The sequence below is a fragment of the Quercus suber genome, unplaced genomic scaffold, assembly GCF_002906115.3.
Source record: "Quercus suber isolate HL8 unplaced genomic scaffold, Cork oak 2.0 scaffold_69, whole genome shotgun sequence".
Classification (NCBI taxonomy): domain Eukaryota; kingdom Viridiplantae; phylum Streptophyta; class Magnoliopsida; order Fagales; family Fagaceae; genus Quercus; species Quercus suber.
Genome location: NW_027069534.1, coordinates 356821 through 383758, shown reverse-complemented (window position 1 = coordinate 383758; position 26938 = coordinate 356821). Strand labels below are relative to the sequence as shown.

The 26938-nt window shown below is 33.1% G+C and overlaps 1 protein-coding gene across 1 annotated transcript in view; it reads right to left on the bottom strand.

Annotated features, from left to right (window-relative positions):
- Positions 1-532: 532 nt before the first annotated feature.
- Positions 533-26938, bottom strand: part of LOC111987503 (putative disease resistance RPP13-like protein 1) — a 37746-nt gene continuing 11340 nt past the window's right edge. Inside the window, exons 2-8 of the mRNA XM_065773126.1 lie at positions 22678-22750; positions 18513-18557; positions 4415-7959; positions 4246-4281; positions 2829-3212; positions 1605-2510; positions 533-1373 (exon numbers count right to left, since the gene is read on the bottom strand). Of these exons, the coding sequence (XP_065629198.1) occupies positions 4445-7959; positions 18513-18557; positions 22678-22750 (3633 nt within the window). The 3' untranslated portion in view covers positions 533-1373; positions 1605-2510; positions 2829-3212; positions 4246-4281; positions 4415-4444. The remainder of the gene's footprint in view (positions 1374-1604; positions 2511-2828; positions 3213-4245; positions 4282-4414; positions 7960-18512; positions 18558-22677; positions 22751-26938) is intronic.

Below are 26938 nucleotides of genomic sequence, written 5' to 3'. Positions count from 1 at the left end.
GTGTGTTTCTGAAAGCCCATTGGAATTAATGTTTGGGGATATATTTGATGGACAGACTAGTGGATGAAGTCCAAAACCCTCTAATTGGAATTGCAGAATTTAGATGCCTATGCCTGCAGATGAAATCAAGATCAAATCAATTAGCGAGGAGGTGGAGCCAATATGCTATTCACCAAGACCAAACAAGAAATAACAAAACAAGCAGAGTAACTTAAATTAAATCAAACAAGTAGAAATAAGAAGCCAAAGTTCCGCATTTCTAGCTAGATTTCATATATATAAATATAAATATATAACCAGAGTTTGTTTTAAAAAAACTCTGCATATTCAACAAGAGATCATTTCAAGTTCTCTGTCTAGAAAAATTTTGAAATGAAATTGAGTTGGATAAAACTACATAGTAGGGGCTAAAATTTCTGTGCTTTCACTGTCTAGAAAAGTTTTGAAAATAATGATGATGGTCTTAAGAGTAGTAAATTACAGTCCAAACGATGGTAGATCTTAAAGTTATAATTTCAAGCACAATGTCACAGGCAGTCCAAATGATATTTTAAGCCAAGATTATTTGATGGCCGAGACAAAATTTCAAAGAACAAATTTCAACACATTGGTCAAACTGGTGGCAAGTCAACTGCATCCTTAACTATATTTTGTAAACTGGTAAGCTTGCTTCCTTTTAGATGAAGCCAAAAAAGTGAAAAACAGCTTAAAAATACCTCAATGGTACATATGATGTTTAACATTAAAGTCACATTACAAAGAGGACTAGGCTATAGCAGAAAAAAGGAAGATGTAGAATTGGTGAGCTGAGAATTAGTGGGCATTCGGCTAGGGACTCGTCGAAACTATAGCTTAAAAATCGCAAACGCAGCAAAGCAATGTCTTCTTTAACGGCTTGTCTCTACCACTTCCACAACAATGGCTGCAAACCTCAAAGGCTACTGATAACTACAAGTGCAGTGCACGCCTTTCATAAGTACATCAGATGAGGTTTCTGAATTGTCTGACAAAGCCTACACCTCACCAGCAACTCTTTCTTTTGGTACTAACTCCCACTTGTCATGCCCAAAAATCTACAAACCGTATCCAATTGCACAAAGGAGGTTCTCATTACAATGATTCCCAACCATTGCTTCTTGACAGATCGTGATCATGTGACTGCAATAGTTAAGAGCATGATAAGCATGACAACCTTCCCTTCAAACGTGTCCCACATTCCAGCATTTCAAAATAGCACACAGAGTGGCTATTATGGCATGAATAGCAGAAGAAAAAGGATTATCATCTGCTTATCAAAAAAAAATAAGGATTATCATCCGTAGAGATAAAACTGGTTTGCCTCCTTCAGGTTGAATTACCTATGAAAAACTTGCCTGAAAGTTTACAACAAAAATTAAGTTACAACTATGAGTCATGGTTTTTATTACTATACTGCTATGTTATATTTATGGGAAAGAAGGTACTATAGCATACACTAAACTAAAGAGACAAAACTTAGAAAATGAAAAAAAAAAAAAAAAATGAATTCAACAAAAATTTCAATAAGTTATCTCTAACTTGATGGTGTTTCAAAAGATGAACAAGGTCAAGAAAGGGGCACTGACCTTTTTATTTACATAAACACGGGTGGAAAAGTCTATTAGGTTTTTGGCTCTGTCAGACCAGAATGCCTCCTCTCATTGCTCTTTAAGTCCTCCGAAGATTGTGCCACAATGCCAAGCAGTCCCTAGAATGGCCAGTGGAGAGGAACATCGAAAAATAAAACAAAAAAGAAATGGAAAAAGGAAAAATTAAACAGTGAGCAAATAAGATATGTCTTGTGAATTCAACAAGAGCTACCATCAGCAACAACGAATTTTTATTTCTAAAGTTCATATAATAGCATGGAAGGCTTTTTCCATTGGAATATAATTAGGTGTAGGGGTGTGTAGCCAACCCGCCAACCCATCAAAATTGACCCAACCCAACCCAACCCGCTGGGTTGGGTCGGTTTCTGGGATCAATCCTATTAGGGCCAACACTTCTTACACCGGTTAATAGACTTTGAAGGTCACCAATGACACCTGCACTCACCCAGTCTTGAATTTATCTGTTTTCAAAAAGTTTCTCAAGCTATTTGCTGGTTGAGAGTACAAAAAAACTTTGAATTCCCATATGCTTCAAGGCCACAGAGCTTGTCTCAAAAGGAGGAGGAAGGCAGTGGATTTTGAATTATTTTCACAGCTAAAGAATCCAGTAGTAACAGCATTACTCATTCTATCCCTGCAAAACAAACATGATCCTTTCCAACTTCAGCTCTTATCACATCCTGCATAACCAGAAATTTCCATCCTTGTCAGCCTCTAATACTTCCCTCAGCTTGATAACTTGGTCCTTCTTTAACAAGTAAGCCTCCCTACAAAGCTACTCCATTTTCTTACTATAATCAAGCACTGTCACAGCATTGGTCTCACTCACTGCCTTTGGTGGTAGCTTTGTTTTCGAAAGCCTAAATCACCCACAGCCTGTAGCTGCAAAAGAGTAATTTATTATGTTGAATTGACAAATCTACAAATTGTTTTCCTTTTTAAGTAATTTTCATTAGCCAATGAACTATTTTTGTTCCCAAGCCAAAAACCCACAGAGCAAGGCTTCATATGGATCTTAATAGGTACAATTTGTCACAAACGTGAAACACACAAAGGACCAAAATTTATCTCACTAAGGTATATCTTAAATAGTCCCCCTAATGAAAACTATGAATAAAATTCCTTTTTAAGTATATGGAACCTTTGACCAAAAATTATAAAAGAAATGCTTGAAAGTTTCATTGCCTCTTAAAACTATACCTAATTTCTTATGCCCATTGCCTTGACTTTGCATCCCATGTGTAAATATGTTTTATACAATTATTGTTGTTGCTCCTCTAGGTGATGAACATTAGTGGGAATTTGCCAACAGCTTGATGAAACCAGGGCTAAGGAGATTAGGAATGCAGCACAACAATATGTTAACAGTATGCATCACACAGCTTCATGTTTTCAATCCACAACAAAGGCTGTAAACCCCAGACATACTTGTAAGTACAAGTGCAGCTGCCACACCTATTGCAAATACATAGGATAAGGCTTCAAAAATTGTCTGACAAAGCTTGCACCTCACTTGCTCCAAACCCACCACCTCCACCAAAGATCATGACCATATGGTCACATTCCTGAATTTACAAAGAGTGGCTGCAATAACAAGAATAACATAAGAAAAAAAAAAGCAAGCATCTGTGTAGGATCTCTCCATCCAAACTGAGACCCTATTATTAATGGAATTTGATTCAATAAATTCAAATCTGATAGTGAGATCTGATCCAAACAAAAAGGCTCCGGCATTTCTAATTAAATGGTGAAGATCAACATAACTTATTGGAATAGGCAAGATCATTTATTTCATTCTAATCAGTTCACATTATAATGAACCTTTGACATTTTATTTCACACCAAAAGTGCTTTGGAACCGATGAAATACTTTGACACTGTGGCAGTTATGATACCTACTTTCTTGGCTACCTCATGTTCTTTTTCCATGTAGTAGTCTTCTTTTTTTCGAAATTTTATCTTACCTATATAAGAAAGGTTGGCATGGGGAAGCCAAGAGAAGTTACAGTAATAATTATCCTCAAAAATGTAATTATTGGAGGCTGTAATGGTATTAGGACAAGAGGACTCTTTGAACTAAAAGTAACGATTGATTAAAAAATAGTTAGTTCTTCTTTTGTCCTGATTGGATGGTTTGTCAAAGTCAATACTGGAAACTTCCTGAAAAATTATTTTACAAATGACCTAGATTAGTTTTGGTTAATGTAGAGATACCTGCCATCTGCAGCAACAAGTGAGAATGATTTGATCTTTAATAGCTGCTCAGGCATCATATTGATAAAAAGCCATTATGTGCATATCTCCACTGATCATTGTTCCTCAACATGATATATAACCGGCAATCATCACATTACGTGGTACAATAATTATCCTGACATTATGTGCAAATGGGGTCCCTAGTATTATTAGTACTATTTTTAAATGTTCTCAAATTCCACAATACAATATCTATTTCAGGCATTTCATCGAACAGCTATATGCCTCTAGGAATAAAGGGATCATATAATTCAAATAACTAACAAGTATAAGAGATGAGTGAACAATTCAAGGTGCTAGAAGTTCAATTGTTAAAAGTAGGAAAAAAAAATTGAACATATACGAGCCAAAATTTACATACCTCATCCAAGTTTTGAAGCTAGCCTCTATTGTAACACTGCGAGAATTAGCTTGGGTTAGGGTTTGAATTTTAAAATTCATATTGTTTAAATACACAAACAGAGAGGACTTTATTGTATAATCGTAAAAATTCTTGAACTGAAATATTATGAAACGAAATAACGTTATACCTAGAAGGAAGATCTGTCTGTTTTGCAAAATTATTTCTGCTGCTCCACGTCATTAATTATAAGCGAAGGGATGTTGGCAATCTTTGACCACATTATCCCTTTGCCTTTCTCGTAGTTTTGTTTCAGCACAGGACATTCATAAATATGAAATAGCTGAAGTGAGGGAGGAAAACACTCCTCTGAGAGAGACTCGAGTTTAGGGCACGCACAAATGAAAATTTTTTCAAGTGTAGAGACATTTCGAAAGAACTTCCAGGAGAGGAATAACAAATTTGGAAATTTTTCAAATCTTAGGGTAGTGAGAGATGTAGGCAACATCAACATCGTCTTCCCATCTTCCTCTTCTGGAAACGAATCCATAATTCCATTATGAATCTCGAGAGATGTAAGCGACGTGAGTCTGTGCAGTCCCAACTCAAATACTTGCTCACAGAGATTCGCCCCTGACAACTTAAGCTCTCTAAGCTCTCTAAAGTTGGTGGGGAAACCCTCTTCTGTAAAGGTTGGAAAGGATACGATACTTGGGCAGTTACATACTGATAAAGTTTGCAGAGAGTAGAGGTGCATGTTGTTTGGCAAGGTCACCAGTTTCTCACATTCTTCGATTTCAAGACTTCTCAAGTCGGTCGGGATCAAATCTTCTAAAGAGATAAGACTATTACAGTCATGTATAGTAATCTTTTTGAGGTGATAGAGTACGCCTCTCGGTAAGCACCTAAGCTTTTCACAACATATAATTAAAAATTCTTCAAGTAATGTATCCATGTTTAACTCGTCTACTATTGACTCCAGTTTTGGACAACCCACTAGCTTAAGGACTTTAAGGGTGGTAGGTAACGTGTCTCTCGATGATAAAGATGTTAGATTTGAGCATTCTTCAATCTTAAGGTGTTTAAGCATGGTAGCTAGGTCGACTATTGTTGATATGCATTTTAGGGATGGACAATTAGAAATTTCCAAGTGCTCAAGAAGAGATGCATTGTTGTTACCAATGCAGCTAAGATTCTCCTCATTCTTCAATGAAGAAGAAGTTGAAGAAGCCCTTCCCTCATCCATCACAAATTCCAAGGATTCCAAAGCACTACAGCCTTCAATTGTTAGTGTCCTTAATGTAGACTTCAACTTGATGTTTATAAGCTCATGCACAACCCATGGACATCCCTCAATTTTTAATTCTTGAAGCACTGAATGGCTTGAAATTGAAACAACCAATTGCTCACATGCACAAATGAAAAGTTTATCCAATGACGGGAGAGTATGAGGCAATTTTCCTAATTTGGGACAGTTAGAGATAGAAAGCTCACGCAAGCAAGGAAATTCTTCGCACTCAACCCTGCAAGGAATCCAATCTTGCCATTCAGGCATATTCTCAAAGCAAAGTGTCCGTAAGCTCTCTAATTTTGCTATTCCAGCTGGCATCTCTCTAATTGAATTTGCATCTGTTATATTGAGATGTTGAAGATTGATCAAATTTTCAATTTTTTTTGGTAATTTTTTGAGAGAGGAACAACCTTTCAATATCAATGTTTGTAGCTTGTACAAAGAACTTGTAGATTTTGGTAGACTTGTAATACAAGTATAAGAAAGGTTGAGATATCTTAGATGTTTCAAATCACCAATTGAACTTGGTAGCTCAAATATTGCATTTCCACTCAAAGATAATACCCTTAAGAATCTTAATTGTGGCAACAAACGATATTTAGCATCAAAATTTGTTGAGTTGTATTCGCAATATAATGGTAGTTGCAGGAAGGTTCGTAAATGCATATCTTTGGGCAAGTCATCAAACTTTTGGTTGCAATCATTGGAATGTTTAATATAAGAAAAGTGTCGTACCTTTGTAGAAATCTCAGATGGCTTATTACCACCCAATTGAACCTCCAACCTACAATACAAGCCTCCTGCTGCCCATTGAGCTAAATCATGCATGAGGTCATGCATGACAAAGTGTGTTTTACTATTGCTTGCTTGTCGAAAAAATGATCTCTTGAGTAGATCATGAAAATAATCACCACCAAGATCTTCCATTGGCTTCTTTCCCTTTTTTTTTTGAACCAAACCTTCTGCCATCCATAACAAGACTAGATCTTTCTTTATAAATATATTGTCCTTTGGGAATAAGGAACAATAGGCAAAACACCTCTTTAAATGAGAAGGGAGATAATTGTAGTGCAATTTAAGACTGGAAAAAATTTCAGGAATATCCCAGATCTTGCTATTTAACACATCTTCCCACTCATAAGGATCGTGTTTATTGTGTAAAAGGCCGCCAAATGCTTTTGCTGCCAAAGGTGCTCCCATGCACCTATCTACAATTTTTTGACCATATTTTTCAAGTTCTGGATGCCCACTAAAATCTGATGCCCCTAACGCGTGGTGGGTAAATACACTTAAACAAGCATCACGTGACAACTCTTTCAACTCGTAGGCTGGAGTAGTTCCCATTTTTGATGAAACATAGTAACTTTGAGTTGTGACCACAATTTTACTTCCTAGAGCCCCATATTCAAAAGGCTTGCGTAGGATAGTCCAGTTGTCGTAGCTTTCACACCAAACATCGTCCAACACGAGCAAGAACCTGTTCCCGGATAATTTCTCCTCCAGTTTGACTTGTAGTGAATCTAAAGTACTATTATTATCCCAAGATTCAGAAGTGAAAGAGTGTAGAATTTCTTTTGTCAACCTTAGATTGTCAGAATCTTCAGACACGCAAACCCATGCTTTCAAATAAAAAAATTTGCGCACTCTATCGTCATTGTAAACTAGTTGGGCAAGAGTCGTCTTCCCCAGTCCACCCATACCAACTATGGGAATCACAGAGGGTTCAGCATCACTTGGTTCGAGCAACAACTTGACAATCTCCTCTTTGTCTTCGTCCCTGCCATAAGTTTGACCTTCAACCAGAGAAGACGTGGGCGGCCTTGATGTTTTTGTTATAGTCCTTCCCCCAGCACCGTCATTCAATTTCAGAAATTCCCTCTCTGTCACAATCTCTTGCAATCTTGTATTGATCCCTACAATCTTGGATCGCAAACCGACATCAAACTTTATAGAACTTAGATTGAAACCCACACAACAAGTAGGGATGAACTTCCGTATCTTACTTGTGCTGGGTTCTTCTTCATGCAACTTACGTCGTAAAGCTTCAGTAGCAAACTCATCCAAGATGTCCTCCATATCATAAACCAGATCTTCCAGCTCATCCAGCCAAATCTTCAACGACCTGCTTGTCATCTGCTTCTCTTCTGCATCCTCCAGAACAGCATGGATTTTCAGCAACGTTCTCTCCCACTTCTTGAGATCAGCATCAACGTTCTTTTGCCGAAAGATCTTCAACAAATCAGAGGAGCTTAAGTTGTCAAACAGTTCATCAAAGAAAGAGGATAAAGCAGCTTCCCCGACAGCCCCCGCGACAGTCCAAGCGACAGCTTTAATTGACATGGTTCGCTTGTGGAAACGAGAGAAATTTGGGAAACGAAGTAAACCAGAGAAACACCACAGAAAGTTGAGTAGGGACTTGGGAGTGAAGATAGAATTCCTATGTTCTGTGAAAGTCCAAGAAAACAGGTGTTCAGAAATTACATAAAGCTTGATACAAAGCGAGAAAGATACAAAACGAAACACGCCAAGAATTGGTTGCTTTATTCATTGGGTGGGGCTCTGCTCATGACTTTTGAAATCCAGCCAAAGGAACTCAAATTTAATGTCGGTAGGAATTTTCAAATGATTACAATATACTTTTGTGTAAAAGTGGCATCTTAAATAAAGGTTCAAATGCTCCAATTTAATGGGATCTAACTCATGAGGCTATTCTTAAAATAATTATCCTAAATAATAAAAGAAAGGAAAAATAACAAGCCAGACAATAATAATGCCAATGACCATGATATCAAAATAGTAATTTTCCTAATATGTTTAAAATTTATAAAAATTAAATAAATTTATTGTATGTCATAAAAAATAAAAGTAAATTCAAGAAGATCATAGTCGAACATAGACTGATTATGAACTACTTGAACTCGATTCAAGAAAATACTTATTTATATTCAACTAAATTCAAGCTCAAGCTGAAACTCGATTACTATGTTCTGAAAGTTCAAGAAAACAATGAACTGTTTTGGGGTTTTTTTTTTTTTTTTTTCCTTCTTCTTTTGCTCTTATCTCAGTACAAGAAAATATTCAAAGTCAGAAAGATAAAAAAACGAAACAAGCCAAGATTGACCGCTTTAATTGATTATTTATTCATTTGGTGCTGTGCTCAAGATTTTTGTTGACTTTTGATTTCATATGTAATCCCGCCAAAGGAACTCAATTGATTAATGTCGCCATGTCCGTAGGAAGTTTTAAAGTAATTTATATTAGTGGATATACGGAATCTTAACAGCTGTTTAGCATAAATTTATATAGTATAATCTATTCAGAGCAAAATTTAGATATAGTAACTTAAGTACATTAAGTATTTTTTTAAAAATTTAAACACCTGTACACTTACTTAACAACATTGAATATTTCTTTTAAAATTAAAATACCTGTACACTTATTTAACAGTAAAAATGCCGTTTTCTTCTCCGTTTATTTCTTTTCCTTCTTTTATTTTTCCCCTGTTTCAGACTATTTTGGGCATTCAAAAATTTCTCAAGAAATCAAGATTTTCTATCCAAACAAACACTAAAAAAATAACAAATCAACTTAAAAACTCATTCTAAAACACAAACAATTTCAACAGGGCACATATCAAAACCCACGAATCTACAAGCCCTCATTTCCCAAACCCAAATGAAATTCTCAAGCTTTCATAACCTAATCACCAAATCAACCAAAGGATAAAACAAAAAGAGAGAGAGAATGGCGGCCATCAGTGGTGGAGACCCCTTTGACCCGTGCTACCGTGTATGGTGGTCGTACTCTTGAGGTTCCGGCATGGTTAAGCTTGAGAGATAATCAGGCTTAGGAGTGAGAAACCTGCGAGATTAGAGAGAGAGAGAGAGAGAGAGAGCCATCCTTCTGCGGCTCGCGGTGGTCGTTGGCAGCGGCTAAGGTTTAGCTACATGAAACTTGGCCACCACCACTCAATCTACTCCGCCGCTGGCTTAATCTCCTCTTCATTCTCTCTGCCTCTGTCTCTGATGAACACATCAGTTTGTGGTTTATTGATATTTTGTTGGTTTGATTGTTGCTGTGTGAGAAGTACTTGATGTTCATAAAATTTGAATGAACATTTTCAAATATATTCTCTAGCTACTAGCAAAGGCTTCAGTTTAATGGAAGGGAAGAAGCAACTTAAACGAGAGAGAGAGAAAGAAAGAGAAGAAAACAGTTTTGGGGTTTTGGGGTTTTCTCGCAGGAAGTCTGAAGTCATAGTTTGAAACAGGGAAAAATAAAAGAAGGAAAAGAAATAAACGGAGAAGAAAACGGCATTTTCATTGATAAAGTAAGTGGACAAGTGTTTTAATTTTAAAAGGGGTACTTAACGTACTGTATCTAAGGTATTGTACGTAAGTTTTGTCTAACTATTTATATATTCAATTAGATTATAATTAAACTATATTTGTCTAAAGTGGCATCTAAAATCCAGTTTCAACGTTCAAGTGCTCTAAACCTAGTTTTTTTGGCCAAGTGGTTGGGTACTTAGTTTCAAAGTAGTTGTATTGGATCTGACTAAAAGCTCTATAGTTCAAGTTCAGACACCAGCACTTTAAAAAAACTTCCTGAATCAGTGATTTACCCCGCATGGGCCCACCCTTCGTGAAATAAATAAATAAAAACGTTCAAGTGCTCCAATTTGATGGAGCCCTTCATCAAATAAAAAATAAAAATAAAAATTTATGGAGCCCTCTTTTGTAGAACTTATGAGACTGGTCTTGAAATAATTATCTGAGATAAAAGAAGAAAAATTGTTGCTCTGATGAGCTAGCCACCAACCATGCACTGATCACATGGAAGCCATGGCTGAAAGAATGGCAGTGCCGTTTGTAAAGGACCAGGGCATAATGGAAGCAGTATTTTAAAGGAGTTTCGGCGATTTTCATCAAAGTTAGAACACTTAGTACTTTATGTTAAACTAAATTCTGGCCCATGAAGTTTAAATTTGATTGTTAAATGAGTCAAAATCATAATATAATCGTGTTAATAGGACTCTTTAGAGTAATTATTAATAAATTATATTAAGAAAATTTTGACCTCACTTTTATAAAAAATATAAAAAAATAGTTAAAAAATTTAATCAGTTTGAATAAATTCCTGAGCTTCTTGGTTTGGTTTCTCAAAAAAAAAAAAAAAGTTTATCAATTTTTTCATAAAAGTTTCTAAAANATCTAGCCTAAAGAGTAGCCCACCACATTGCCTCTATGAAAGTAGGTAATCCATGCTCTGGGTTTCACTAGTATACGCAGCCGTATGTGAAAATCAAGACCCCTTTTTAGTTTGGAACAGTTATTTCCCTTATGTTTAAGGCATGGATGTGGTGTATTTGATTGAGAAATTTCATATTTATCACCTGTAATTTTTTATTTTTTATTTTAAAAAAAATTGATTTAATATAACAAAAATTGCAACTTAATCACTGAAGTCATGATCAAGTTAGAAGACCTTAGGACTCCTAAAGCCCAAAATTTTGGTTAAAATAAGTGACCAATCACACATTTGATCTCTATAATTGGTAGCAATCTCATTTCATATACTTTGTCCGGCAAAAACCATCATCACATCATGAGTTCACATATACACACTCGCGTTGCATTTGAGGGTCAGTCTTGGAGAGGCCTAATAGCTAATAGTGAAAATCTACCGTAATGTTTTTGTCATCTAAAGAGTTTTTTTTTTTTTTTTTACAATTTTCAAGAAATTTAAAATATTTTTCCAATAAAACTCAATTACCAAATATTTTAATAAAATATATAATTTTTATTATTATTTAAGTTTTTTTATTTAAAATATATAAGTTAATTAATAATTCAAAAACTCGATCTTATACCATTTTTTTCTCCATGTTAAGTCAATTTTTATTATATTTTTTAAATATGTTTTTTTATTAAAATTACTTCTATTTTTATGACCAATGTAGGGCATAGGAATAATATGTCAATATAGGAAAGATAATGTAATGACATGAGGAAAGCGTTAATCATATATATGAGTTATACTTCAAAAGGAATCGTCAAGTTACAATTGGGCTTCTCATAATCATTTAGCATTAAAACCAAGATCTACCTGTAAACCAAATATGAGACTTAGCACACTTATGCATAACACATATTCAAACATCCAATCCAATCAAATTCTCACAATTTATGGCATCACAATATCCTCACTTAAATTCCTATGTCTTATCAGGGCATATATTTTTTGTCTTGAGCCACATGGCATTACAAAGTTTCTCAAACACCATTTGCAATGACCCAAAGAAAGCACTAGCGAGATACACTTACACTCCAAAAGAACTAGTCAAGTTACAATTTAGGCTCCTCGTAATCACTTATAAAACCATAATTCAACCAATACTCGATGTGAGACTAAGCACACACCCACATAAAACACATTCAACAATCTAATCTAATTAAATCCCTACAATTTAAAATATCACATATTGAGTTTGAGATTTGATTATTTTCCCATGGACCTAGGCCTTCTCTAGGCCTAAGGTCCCCCATGCCCCAAAAATTTACAAACAGGTACTAAGTATCTCCATTACCAAAAAAAAAAAAAAAGTAGTTAAACAAAACAAAAACAACCCCAAAATGTCCTAAAAAGTAAAGGATGATAATTGATTTTTTTTTTTTTTTTTTTGAGAAACCTCCCAACTCGGGGAGAGAAAAGGGTGGCTCATGTGTGATATCATAGCTGACCACACCCCACAGATACATCGCCTGTGAGTACCACCAGCACATAATGGTGCCCGCGACTTGGACTCCACCCATGCACTTCATTTTTTTTTAGAAACCAAAGTCCAAACCCCACACCCGTGGGGTATAAGGACTCGAACCCATGCCTGGCACAACCATCAAGAAGGGGGCAACCACTACACCACACTAGCTGGTGGTTACTTCCTTACCTACATAAGTATAGCATATTATGGCTTCTAATTTAACCACGGTTTGAGTAATAAAATGTCTACATTGATTCTTAATAAATAAAGTGCTCTAATTTTATTTAATTTTTTTTAATAATTTAAACCACTTCTTGGTCAATTAAAACTACTTTAAGCTTATTTAAAAGTGTTTCCAATCCATTTAAACCCTACAATCCATTTAAAATTATCTAAATTTTCTCAACAAAATTTATTATTAACTCAAATATATAACCTTCAATAACTTTTTTTTTACAATATTCTTAAAATTCAACAGTTCATTTTCAATATCTATACTATTTATTGAAGTGGATTTTTATGTAATTCAAAAATATCCTCTTTAATGAAAGGTAACTTTCTCTTAGAAATAAAGTCATAAATGTCAAATAATGAATTTTATTTTGAATTCAAAAAGAGAACTTCTAAAATTTAGAAGTTATTTCCCCTTCATATTCATCTTTTTATTCCCTAAAATTTAGCATTTTTTATTCATTTTTTTTCTAAATAAAAAGTAAAACACCCCTAATTTAAAAAATAAAAACTTTAAGAGAACTCCTAAAATTTAGCATTTTTTCCCCCTCACATTCATCTAATTTTTTTACCCAAACTTTTTTCTATATCACTATACCACTTTCAAACACACGTTTAAAAAAGAAATTATAGTTATGACTTATCTTTAAAATTCATCATTTTTATTTGTTTGAAAAATAAAAAATATTTATTTTCAATAGATATAAATTATTAACCTTTATCTAAAAAAATAAAAGAACCTTTGATCACATGCAACGCGCATGCTTAAAGGCTAGTGTTTTTATAATGTGTTTAAAATTTATAAACATTAAATAAATTCATTGTATTTCATAAAAAATAAAATATAAATTAATTGTATCATAATAAAAAGAAGTCATGTTGTAAACAATGTAAAGTAAAAAGATAAGTATATAAAAACAGGCTCACTGTAATATCTTGGCCAAACTTTATGGTTAACTTTTGTGTAGTTAATTATTATTTGAGCCACTTATTTTCAATAATTGATAGAAGGGTATGTATATAACATGTTATTTTATAATACCATTGAATATAATCATTACATGCAGAACGTACATATCATATTCTCAACTCGATCAAACCACTCAACCTAAACATGAAGGTGATGAATTATCAATTTTCTTTTCGAAATGGAGAGGATAAAAAAAAAACTGCAAATTTGGAGCTTCAAATACCCTGTGACTGTGACTGTGACTGAGACTGACACTAAATGTGTGTTTTTCGAACTTTTTTTGTAGGTATTTATTGTCCACATTAATCATACAATTAACTGATTCATCACAACAATGTATTGCATTTTTGAAGACTTAAACTTCCAATTATTTTTTGGACTCCAAGTCACTTGGAAGCTTTTAAATCCATGCTTAAGGTTGACAGCCTCCCTGACAATCGACATGGTTCGCTTGTGGAAATGAGAGAAATATGGGAAACAAAGTAACCAAAGATACACCACAGAAAGTTGAGTTGGGACTTAGGAGTGAACTGTTTCGTGTTTTTTTCTTCTTCATCTTCTTTTGCTCTCACAGTTATTGCTCCCCCAGCTTCAAAAAGTTGACAGAAACGACATAAAGCTAGATTGCTTCACTTCATTTACACTTACAAAAGAAATGAGGATTGAGATCAGACCTGATGCAATTCACTCATTAAATTGATATTACACAATTTGGAAGTACCTCTCCTCGTCTTCGTCAATGGCAATCTTATCCAAACCCTCACACGATACTGAAGAATCCGAGGAGGCTGGCATGACAGGCACAGGTTGCTATAAGTAGGAGTTGACTCCGAGGAGCCAATTTTAGAGGCTTAGTGCCTAATTGCTGCCACCATACATTGCCTGGCATCCCAACAACTCTCCAACTCCTCCCTCAGTAGGATACTTCAACTTTACATGTAAAGTTAAAGATACAGCCCCCAAAGCGTGAAGCCATGGCCTTGCTAAGATTGCCATATAGGGTGAATAAGCCTCCACCATAATAAAATATACATTCACCACCTCCTCTCCCGTTTGAACGAGTAACCTGATTATACCCCTTGGAACAATGGTCTTTCCATCAAATCTGACCAAGGGGACATCATACTTACTAAGGTCTTTGGGCTTGTGTCCCAAGCCTTTGAATAAATTTGGATATAGTGGCCTGCTTCCCTACTCAATCATTACCATCTTGGCGTTGAATTCCGTGATTGGCAAAGTTACTACATGCACATCATCATGGGGCTGAATCGTTTCCTCCTTATTAGCCTTAGAGAATCCCAGGATTGGTTGGTCCTACAGCTTAAACTTATTAAATGGCCCACCTTCCTCATCCACTTTTGACTGTGGAGATATTGTCATCACCCCGTTAACAGAGCTAGGGTCTTTCCTTGGAGCCACAAAAATGACATTGATTGTTTCAAGGGAACGAGGAACATTATTTCTCTAAGACACTGTCGTGGGCTGTCCTCCTTGGACGGCAGGCTAGTGTAAAAATTGCTTCAACTTCCTAGCTTTGACCAATTGATCGAGGAAGAGTTGCAAAGTCCTGTAATCCTCAGTAGTATGACCTCAGTCCTGATGATAATGACAGTAAAGATTCTGATTTCTCTTGGTGGGGTCTCCTCCCATTCTATTGGACCATTTAAAGTATGGCTCATTCTTGATCTCTCCTTAAACATCGAATTTACCATTTAGGTCCAGCGGGGTGCCTAGTTGAAAAACTCTCTCCTTGGGCGATAAGGTCCATTCCGGTTGGCCCAGTTATCTCTTTGGTCAGTTGTAAAAACTTTGGCTTTCCCTTTACTCTAATTTTGATTGTCCTCCACCCTTTTGTGCTCTTCAATTCGGTCCATTAACTGGTGTATACTTGGAGAAGGCTTCATGGTAAGGGACTTCCAGAGATTACCCACCTTGAAGGTTCTTACAGCTACATCTTTGTAATCCCCATTAATTTCATTGTAAAGCTCCTAACATCTATCGAAATAGTTTTTAGGGTCTCTCCTTCTCTCATAGACATTGAGAACAAAGAGTCTAAGGGCCTCGAAACTCGATTGTATGTTACAAACCTTGCTTTAAATGCCTTCATCAGCTCCTTAAAAGAGCTTATCGTTCCTTCCCCAAGGCCATCAAACCACTTCATGGCAACAGGGCTAAGGCTTGAGGGAAAGACTTTGCACATTAATGTCTTGTTCTTAGAATGGATGGTCATCCTCTGATTAAAGTAGCTCACATGTTCAACCGAATCAGTCTTGCCATGTGTCTGGTGAAGGAGTGAGCGTGATATTTGAAGGAGTGTATTTCCCATGGCATCATTTCCTACACTTCTCCGTGGCGGAGTCCTAGATCTCTTGTGATGATGCCTTTCACCAAAAGTGTAACAAGATGTCAATATGAAAGACTCACTATGTGGAGTTCTGCTTCTTCATCAGTAACTACTGTTATCCTCAAAGCTAGAACTCTGCTTAGGGTGGGGGTCCTCTCCTCCTTTATCCGAGCCTTACGGTGGAGGTGTCAGTGTAGCCAATCCACTTTCTTCTTGAAATTATATACCTCCTCGTCATGCGAGTTATGATTGGCATGATGCTGACCGGTATGTTCGGAATGTACAGATGGAGCTCTTTCAATGTAGGTGTGGCCCATATCACGGTCCCTTCTTCGTTCAAGATTTACAAACTGGTCCCTCCGTTGGGACCTAACAGACTCTAGGGAACCACTTCTCCTGGGGTTGGCCATAATAAGAAAGCTTCTACTCAAGGGTACTTAGGAGATTTTCCCACAGACGGCACCAATTGTGGCGGGCAAAAATAAGTCAAGCTTGCTTTTTTCCCACACAATTAATTTATAGAGGTTGGATGCGAATCAACCTTTAATACCCTTGCTTAGATGTATTGGATTAACTAGAAAAGAGAGGATAAACATTTAGCATAACTGTATGACATGAGATTTGGTTAGAAAGAGCATCGGCTAGCTTATATTATGTTCCTCGGGTTTGGTTCGAGATGCCAATTACACTTGTTCTTGGATTACATTCATAATCTTATATTTCTCCCTATTCATAAAATGTCTCATGCCTGTTTTATAGAGGCCTTCCTGCTTTATATAATCTCCCAGGTTGTATCTTAGCCTTCCACTTGGAGGGTTTTGATTAATTTCCCTTGATACTTGTCCCATCAGGACTTCATTGCAAGGTTTCTGCACCAGGCTTTAAGCTGTGATGACACTGTTCAGGAGTCATTTCCTTATTAATGCGGCCAACTAAGTGGGTTCAAAGCATTGAATACGGAGGGGATGGATGCCTTATATGCATTCCGTTCCATGCTTAACGATAAATCTTCCTCCTCTTCCTCAGTTTATGCCCAGTGGTCTTCAAAACTGGTCCTCAGCTCTTTCAAGGACACACTAATATCCTCGGGGTCCTCGAGTGTTGCAGCCTCCTTGTGCCTGTGATGAATTTTTTACAACTTTCTCGAGGGCTAATATCCTCAGGGTCCTCGAGTGTTGCAGCCTCCAATGCCTTCCAAGGTCCGTTCTTCTGACATTGGACTTTTCTAACTTGCCCTTTCTCTTGAATTCTCTTCCTCCCACACTACTTTTATTTTATATTATAACTAATATTCATAATATTTTATTATATTTTATATTTTAATAAGCCATCTCTAAAAAGGAGTATATAAATATATTCATACTTTTATACTTCAAAAATTAATTATAACTTTTAAAGTTTTTTTTTTCATGCTTTATTATTTTACATGTATTAACTTTCTTATCTAGAATATGCTTGAAAATCATTTAATTTTCCCCATATATATATATATATATAAATATAATAGTCGCTAACCCGTGCGATGCACGGGATAGTTAAATAAAAATTAAAAGTATTTATTTTGCTTAAAGGTTTATGACTTGACTTATTAAAGTGTATAACTTGAAAATAAATGAAAATAGGTAATATTTTATTCAATATAATTGTTTAGAAAAATTATTTTTCTTTTATATCATTGGTTCCACATAAGCAATTAAATCTACTATCCACCACAAATCTAATCTATGTTATCTTGATAATAGATCTACAAATTACATGCTCATATCCTCCATCATTTAGAAGGTAATGATTGTATGTAATGTATAAATTTTATTATTTTACAATATAACATTATTATGATAGATGATTAAAATAATTAAAATAAAATCTAATGTTTAGGAAATTTTTTGAAATATAATTTTAAATATCTTAAAACTTATTTTAAAAAGTTTCTATTTTACCTAAAAGTGAAGATAACCATAGGCCCAATTTTTATTTTATAGCATAGGATGTTATAGTTAGCTCCGTACCATGTGTAATACATTAGTCCATTATGATAGTTCCAAATAATATTTTAATACCTATCTATATGAGTTTTCTTTTTAATGATGCCATAAAGGATGGAGTTTAATAGAAGTCATTTAAGATCTAACGTATCCAATAATTTGTTTTTAAAAAATTTTAATTTCAAAAGTCTTTTAATTGTAAATTTTTTTAATCATAAAATAGACTCTATCTAAACTCTAAAGGAAAGAGTTCGAAATGATCATATCATTAATACCATATCATGATGGTTGCAAATAATAATAATATTATTATTCATGATTAATAGATGAACAATGAAACTGTAAATTAACAATTTAACAATTCAAAATGAAAACACATATACAGAATTCTACAACAACACATATATAGAAAACTCCAAATATTGGAACATACTTCTTCTTTCATTATTCAATCAAAACCAAAATCTCGAAGATAATTCGAATTCTATTCAACCCAATACATACATACACATGAACGTAAAGAATTCCAAAAATAAAAACAACAATTTCCAAAAGCCTTTGCCTAATATAGTCACTATTTTTTTTTTTAAAGATTATGCGTTCTTTAGTTCTTTTTCCTTTCATGTCTCCTCAAACTTTTTCTAATTGACCAAAATATCTCTCATATATGTTAACATTAGACCTAATAAGAAAACTTTACATACCTTTTGTTTTGAAGGCGCTCCAAGAACCAAAATCAATGCAAGAGACTGCATAAAAGAAACAGAAATTTACATTAATGATCAATACCTTCAAATAGATATTTATCTGTGACTCAAACTAACAAACCAAAACCAAATACAAATTTCCATAGAGCATAAATCAAAGAGAAGACTACCAAACAAATTTGCAGCACACACAAACCAACAACAAAAGTAGCTAACCCGTGCAATGCACGGGAAATTTTATTTCTATTTTGAATTTATTAAATTTTATTAGAATGAAAAAAACATTTACTAAATATCTACTTAATTATTAATCATTCTGATTATAAATTATTAAGCAACAAAATTTGAGTAGAGGATCAACATCAATACCTAGGAATTCACTTTGTTTTTTTTGATAGGTTAACCTAGAAATTCACAACCCTCATCGATCTCAAGAGCTAATACCAACATAAAACATAAAACCAGATTATAGAAATGCACATATATATTCCCAAATCTATAGATTGTAATCCATGATTATACAAATAGGGAGGAAAATCTCTATTTTAATCTCAGATATTTTGTCGAATACTTTTAATGGTGATGAGGCTAGACTCTCTTCATGTGTGTAAAGGCCTTAAAATTTCCAACTATTATAGGTTCTGTGAGGGTAAATATAAAATTCAACTACAAAATTTAGATTGAAATTGTAAACTAAATAACTGAATTTAACTGAATTCATTTGATAGGAGTATATAGACTTTGAATATATTTAAATATTTATTAATTATAGTTTATATAAATACTTAAAATTATATGTGCATATTTTAACTAATATACCTATATCTTAGTACTTAAATTTCAGCATTAATAATAATAAACGTGGTGATATAATCAATTGGATTTGGATGATAACAATAATATATAATAATAAACATATTCTTTTTGTTACCAAATGAAAGGCTAGTTATGTAAAATTGAAATTTCTAACAGTTCTACCAAAAAAACAAAAAAACGAAAAAAAAAAAAAAAAAAAATCTTAAAGTTGTTTCAAGTTTCAAAACCCTACAGTAAATTCACATGAGAGGTCTAGATGACTCATAAACCAAGAGCCACATAAAACAAAAGAAAAATAAATGATGGTCCAACCAAAGCATAAGAAGAAGGAGAAGAAGGAGAAGAAAGGGAAGGGTGGACTGAGAAAACTTGAGGAGTCGGAGAGGGAGATGGCCGGCATCGTGTGGATGACAATTGGAAACATGATAATTACATCAACGTGAGTTCTGCCACTAATTTCTCTTTTCTTTTTCATTTTTTTTTCTTTTCTTTTTTTTTCTTTTTCACGTTTTTGTACTACCCGATTTAGATTTTCTGATACAGTCCAGTATCAAGTGGTACATTTTAGAGGTAATTTGATATCAATTCACTGGCCGGAACACAAAATATCTGCCAGTATGGTATGGTAACGACTTCCATGGCTACGGCTGGTGAATAAGGTCCAAATTGCAAGGGTGGCTAGATATTCAAGTTTTATGGGTGTGGCTGTGTGCGTCTCAACTCTGAAGTTTTTCAAGTTTGGGGGTTTTCAGAAACAAAGTCGCTTCGTCTAAGGCAAAGCCGCATTGCTTTATATATAAATAAGAGAGAGTACTAACAGGAGTGTCTCATTTTTGTTAACCTAAGTTTTTTTATTTTTTGGAATTAAATTATATATATTATTTTTTAAATATTATCTTGGGCTGACGTGAAAAATTGGGATGCTAAAGAGGTTTCAGTTTTATATATATATATATATATATAAATTAGTCCATTATGCTAAATTTATAAATTTAATATCTATATTTATGTTTGATTAATTAATAAAGTAATTATGATATTATTGTAGTTCGACGTTAGTTAAACTTTGGTCTAACTTTAAAAACCTTAATTCTCTTCCCTTATTGGTTTTGTGAATAGTATGAGTTTAAAAATAGTTTGGTACACATTAAAAGAAGAGGAAAAAGTACGCTCATGGTCTAGCAAGATTAGGTAAAGATTTATAGAGGGGATGAAAACATGGACTGCTTTCTTAGAGCATCCACAATAGTGGAGTTAAAAATATAGCTATTTAGTTTCACCAAAAGTTACTTTATCTACTTTACCTACACACATGCTGCAACAATGGATCTATTTTAGTTTTCAACACAATAAAATAATATAAACATCACAATAAAATAATATATCTACTACAATAAAATAATATATCCACTTCAATAAAATAATACACATACTACTACCAAAAAAACACCACAAACGGCACAATCCACAACCACTGCCAAAGAACAACCACCCAACAACAACTAGCAAGCCAAGACCACCCACAACCACTGCCAAAAATCCAACAGATCTGAGCTTGATTTTCAAACCAAGAATGTTGAGCTAGCACCCCAGACCACCATCAAACCCACCATCTGAGCTTGATCGAGAGAGAGAAGAAACAAGACCAAGAGGCACAAAACCCACCATCAAACCTAGACCACTGTTGAACCCGAACAACCATCGCCGATCACGTCATCGCCGACCCACTAACCCACGCCATCCACGAAACCCACCAACCCACGCCATCGCCGATCACGCGAAAAGAAGAGAGAAAAGATAGTGAAGAGATAAAGAAGGAAGAGAGAGGGCTGAGACTCTTGAGTCTAATGAAAAGAAAGAGAAGGAAGAGAGAGAGAGAGAGAGAGAGAAAAAGAATATTTTAATGGAAAAGAGAGAGAAAAGTTATAATTTTTTTTTTTTTTAACTTTGCGCTACAGTACATATCTATAAATGGATGTGCATTGTAGTTGAACCGGTAAAATTTTTACCTATGCCTTCACCGCTGCAACATGGTATTTAGGGGTTTGAGGAGCTAAAAATACCAATATGACTTTTTAGCATCACTGTTGTGGATGCTCTTACCTACTCAAGTGCAACGTATTTTGGCTTCTGGTTTAGCCATTGTTTGAGTAATAAAATGTCTACAATGATTCTTAAAAATAAATAAATAAAGTGCTCTAATTTTATGTAATTTTTTTAATATTTAAAACTACTTTAAGCTCATTTAAAAGTGTTTTCAATCCGTTTAAACCCTACAATTCATTAAAATGATCTAAATTTTCTCAAAAAATTATTATTAACTTAAATATGTATCCTTCAATGAATTTACTATATATGAGAAAATAATAAGTTTTTTGTTAGGAAAGAGAAAATAATAAGTTAATTAAATAGTTTGTGAATAAGTTCAAGCATGTTCAATAAGTATAAAATGACTTGTCAGTCTTAAAAAAAATTAAAGGATATATGAATAAATAAAAGTTGTAAAGATTATAAATAACTAATTGACTATATTTTAGGGATTGTATAAGTATCATTTTAATGACTTGAGTTTATTAATCTTATATGAAGATATACATATAAGACTTGAATGTTATAAAGTCGTATGGTTATTTTATTTTTTAAATCTGGGTTGATTGTGATTTTAAGAATAAGAAATGGCAGATTGGTAACTAAATATTGAAAATACTCACCGGTCCCCACCCCAGTCTCCAATTCTTAACGAAAAATTTAATTCTAATCAAGTGAACCACTAAACCAAGAGCACCAATTATCTTAGCTTCAAGAAGGTAAGAAAAGAAAATTTGAATTTTTTCTCATGGCTAATTATTATGCTGACCGAATAAGGATTGGGAGTGAGAGAAATTTGGGAAATGAAGTAACCAGAGAGACACCTCAGAAAGTTGAGTTGGGAGGTGGAGTGAAGAAAGCGTTACAATGTTCTGTGAAAGCCCAAGAAAACAATGAACTGTTTCGGTTTTTTTTTTTTTTTTTTTGGTGCTCTCAAAGTTATTGCTCTGGCTATATAACTTACGAAGAAATGAGGATTGAGAGCAGACCTGATGCAATTCACCCCTCTTCTCTCACAAAATTTTAATTTTAATATATTTAATTTAATAATTGAGATTAAAAGTTATTTTTTAACAAATATTTTAGAATCTGTGATAGTACCTGGTGGTTTTTTGTAGCAGATGAGTGTTGCTTGGTATTTTGTTGATCAAAAACTCTACATTCAAAATGTTTTTCTCAAATCAGACACAGAAGGCATAAATAAAATAAAAATAGAGAAGAGAAGAAGAAGAAGAAGAAGAAGAGGAGGAAGAATAACCTGCAGCAGTACGGAGAGGATAGCAGCAAAGAGATGAGATCTGTTCTGGCATGAGCTGTGGAGATGGTGTTATCTATTGGTCACTCTAAGGGTAAAATTGGGTTTTTAACAAAACATTTGGGCAATTTGGTAATTGATCCTCCATCCCAACGGTAATATTTAATAAAAGTTTTGTACTCCGTACTTTAAACGCTCTTTTCTGTTTGAAAATGAAAGGGCATGTTTAGTAATTGTCTTCTCTTTTTATTTTTTATTTTTAAAAATAATTTTTTATTTTTGAAATTAAAAAATTTATTTGACAACTCAAAATAGACATAAAATAAAAATTATTCTCACAAATTTTTTACTTTTTTTAACTTTTTAATTTTAATTTTAATATATTTAATTTAATGATTGAAATTGAAAATTATTTATTTCAACTTTTAATTCCAACCATTTACTACAATTACAATAACCTAGGTATTTCACGTTATCTCAGTACAAGAAAATATTCCAAGTCAGAAAGATACAAAACGAAACAAGCCAAGATTGACAGTTTTAATTCGGTGCATTGCTCAATACTTTTGTTGACTTTCAATTTCACATGTGATCCCGCCAAAGGAACTCAAATAGTCAAATGATTCGGTAGGAAGTTTCAACATAATTTACATGAGTGGATATACGAAACCTTAAAAGTTATTTACCATAAATCTATATAATATAATCTATTTATATATTCAATTATAATTAGACTATACTTTGTGTAAAGTGGCATCTAAAATCAAGATTCAACTTTCAAGTGCTCCAATTTGATGGAGCCCTCTTCCGTAGAACTGATCATGTGGAAGCCATGTCACAAGAGTGGCAGTGTAGTTTTCAAAGGACATTTGCATAAGGGAAAAGTTCAAACATAATAGGATCATGTTAACAGATGAATTTATGGCAATTCAAGCTTAGGTTCGAACTTATCTATTAATATACTAATGATTGTAAAAAAAAAAAAAAAAAAAAAAAAAACCTATATAGATTTGAGATTAAATTGTATAGATTGGTAAATAGATTTATATGATATCAAATTATTATTTGTAATTTATTGACAACATACAATGGCGGCTCTATAAATTTTCTCAGAGTATTCATTAGGAAGTATAAATTGTACAATATAATAAAAAGAAAAATTTATATATTGACAATAATAAAAATAAAAAAACACGCAAATACATAAAGTTTACAATTGTCTTCTAGGAGTTTTCATATTTTGAAATTTTTGCATGATAGTCTCATTATCAGTGCTACAAACTACATCTCTTTCAATGTACACAACCAAGCAATCATTCATCTATTGAATGTAAACAAATTATGGAGCAAATTTAATTTTATTGGTATAAAAAAAAACAAAGGTGTTCCCAAATTTTTTTGAAGGGTAAACAAATAAAATTTTTTAAATTATTATATATAAATTTTTTTTTTCAAGACCACCCTAGCCTTAAGGTGGTGCTGCCCTTGTCAATATATACAATCATGATTTTACTTTATATGAGAAAATGATAAGTTAATGAAATAGTGTGTGAATAAGCTCAAGCTTGTTCAATAAGCAAATGAACCAAATTTAAACAAATAATCTTGTTTGGTGATAAGTTCTACCTTGGATCTTGTTTGGAAAAAAATTTTGAATAGTGAACAAATGAACTTTATATATTCTACTTTGCTCAACTCATTTGGAACCGTAATAGAGATACACAAATTGGTGTGAAGGCTCTAGATAGAAATAGTTTGTTACACATTAAAAGAAGAGGAAATAACACACACATGCTCTAGCAAGATTAGCTAAAGATTTACAGAGGGGATGAAACATCCACTACTTCCTTACCTACTAAAGTATAGTGTACTATGGCTTTTGATTTAGCCATGGTTTGACTAATAAAGGGCCTGTATGATTGGGTAGTTTAAGTAATATTATTTGTATTTTTTTTAAAATATATATAAATAAAAAAGTGTATAAAAATGAGTGTAATATTATTTAAAAACTGAAAACATATTACTAAAATAGTCTACCAAATGAGCCCATAATGTCTACATTGATTCTTAATAAATAAATAAATAAAGTGCTCTCGCTGAGGAAGCTTTTTTTTTTTTTTTTTTTCACTCANGCAGTATTTAAGGAGATTCGGCTACTGTCATCGAAGCTAGGGCATGTAGTACTTTATGTTAAATTAAATTCAAGCTTAAGTCAAACTTGACTATTAATGAGTCAAGTTCAAACATAATAGGATCATGTTAACAGATGAATTTATGGCAATTCAAGCTTAGGTTCGAACTTATCTATTAATATACTAATGATTGTAAAAAAAAAAAAAAAAAAAAAAAAAACCTATATAGATTTGAGATTAAATTGTATAGATTGGTAAATAGATTTATATGATATCAAATTATTATTTGTAATTTATTGACAACATACAATGGCGGCTCTATAAATTTTTCTCAGAGTATTCATTAGGAAGTATAAATTGTACAATATAATAAAAAGAAAAATTTATATATTGACAATAATAAAAATAAAAAAAACACGCAAATACATAAAGTTTACAATTGTTCTAGGAGTTTTCATATTTTGAATTTTTGCATGATAGTCTCATTATCAGTGCTACAAACTACATCTCTTTCAATGTACACAACCAAGCAATCATTCATCTATTGAATGTAAACAAATTATGGAGCAAAATTTAATTTTATTGGTATAAAAAAAAAACAAGTGTTCCCAAAATTTTTTTGAAGGGTAAACAAATAATTTTTTAAATTATTATATATAAATTTTTTTTTTCAAGACCACCCTAGCCTTAAGGTGGTGCTCCCTTTTTTTTTTTTTTTTTTTTTCACTCAGGGATTAGGATCCGTTCTCACAAAGTTTTTGCACTTTTTAATTTTTCAACTTTTATTTTTTACTTCTTATAAATTTTTGCTTAGCTTTTTTAATCATTAAAATTAAAAGTTGCTAAAAAAAATTTTTAATCTCAACCATTCATAATAATTACATAAAGTACAATATCTTAAGTATTGTACCTTATCTTAATCTATTTCACAATCATAATTATTAATATCATACGATATGCAATTTGTGTATAAAAAATTTTGTATCCTACTGACGTATTGTAAGTACTGATAAAGCAACTAGAGAGACACCACGGAAAGTTGAGTGGGGACTTGGAAGTGAAAGAATTACTGTTCTGTGAAAAGTTCAAGAAAACACTGCAATTAGTTTCGGGCTTTTTCTGTTTTTGCTGTCACGTTACTTCACGCGGTTTCAAAAGTCATCAGTTTCAAAAATGACATAAAGAGAGTACGAAGATATATATGATACACAGTGAAAAGCAGAGAAAACGATACAAAACGAAACACGCCAAGATTGACAGCTTTTTTTTTTTTTTTGATAAGCCAAGATTGACAGCTTTTATAGGTTGCTTTTGCCATTTCATATGGAATCCAGCGCTCTGCTCATGACTAATAGAATGCAGCCAAAGGAACTCAAATGATTAATGTCCGTAGGAAGTTTCAAGCATAATTTGCATAAGTGGATATACGGTTTTTTTTTTTTTTTTGGTTGCTAATAGGTTATACGGAACCTTAATTCTTAAAAGCTATTTACCATAAATCTATTATATAATTCCATTGGATTCTAATTAGTAATTACAATATACCTTTGTGTAAAGTGGCATCTAAAATAAAGATTCAATTATTCAAATGCTCCAATTTAATGGTCTTTTTTCGTGGAACTGATGAGGATGGTCTTGGAATAATTATCCGAGATAATAAAAGGAAGGAAAATGGCTGCTTTGACAAACCTGCCAAGATCATGATATCAAATTATTATTTGTTGTTTATTAACAATATAAATAATCTATTCATAGTAAAATTTTATAAATTTGTGAATGATTAAACAATTTTTAGTCATGATTTTATTATATATTGAAAAACAATAAGTCAATTAAATAGCTCTTGAACAAACTTGAGCTTGTTCAATAAGCTATTGAACTAAACTTGAATATATAATCTTGTTTAGGAATAAAGTACTAACTTGGATTATGTTCAAAATAAAATTAAATAATGACAAAATTTGAACTTTAAATATTCGACTTAACTCGACTTGACTCGTTTATAACAAAAGTTGCACAATTTGATGTTAAGGCTATATATACAACTTGATATACATTAAAAGAAGAGAAAATAACACGGCATATGTACAGATGTACTAATAAGATTAGTTAAAGATTTATAGAGGGGATGG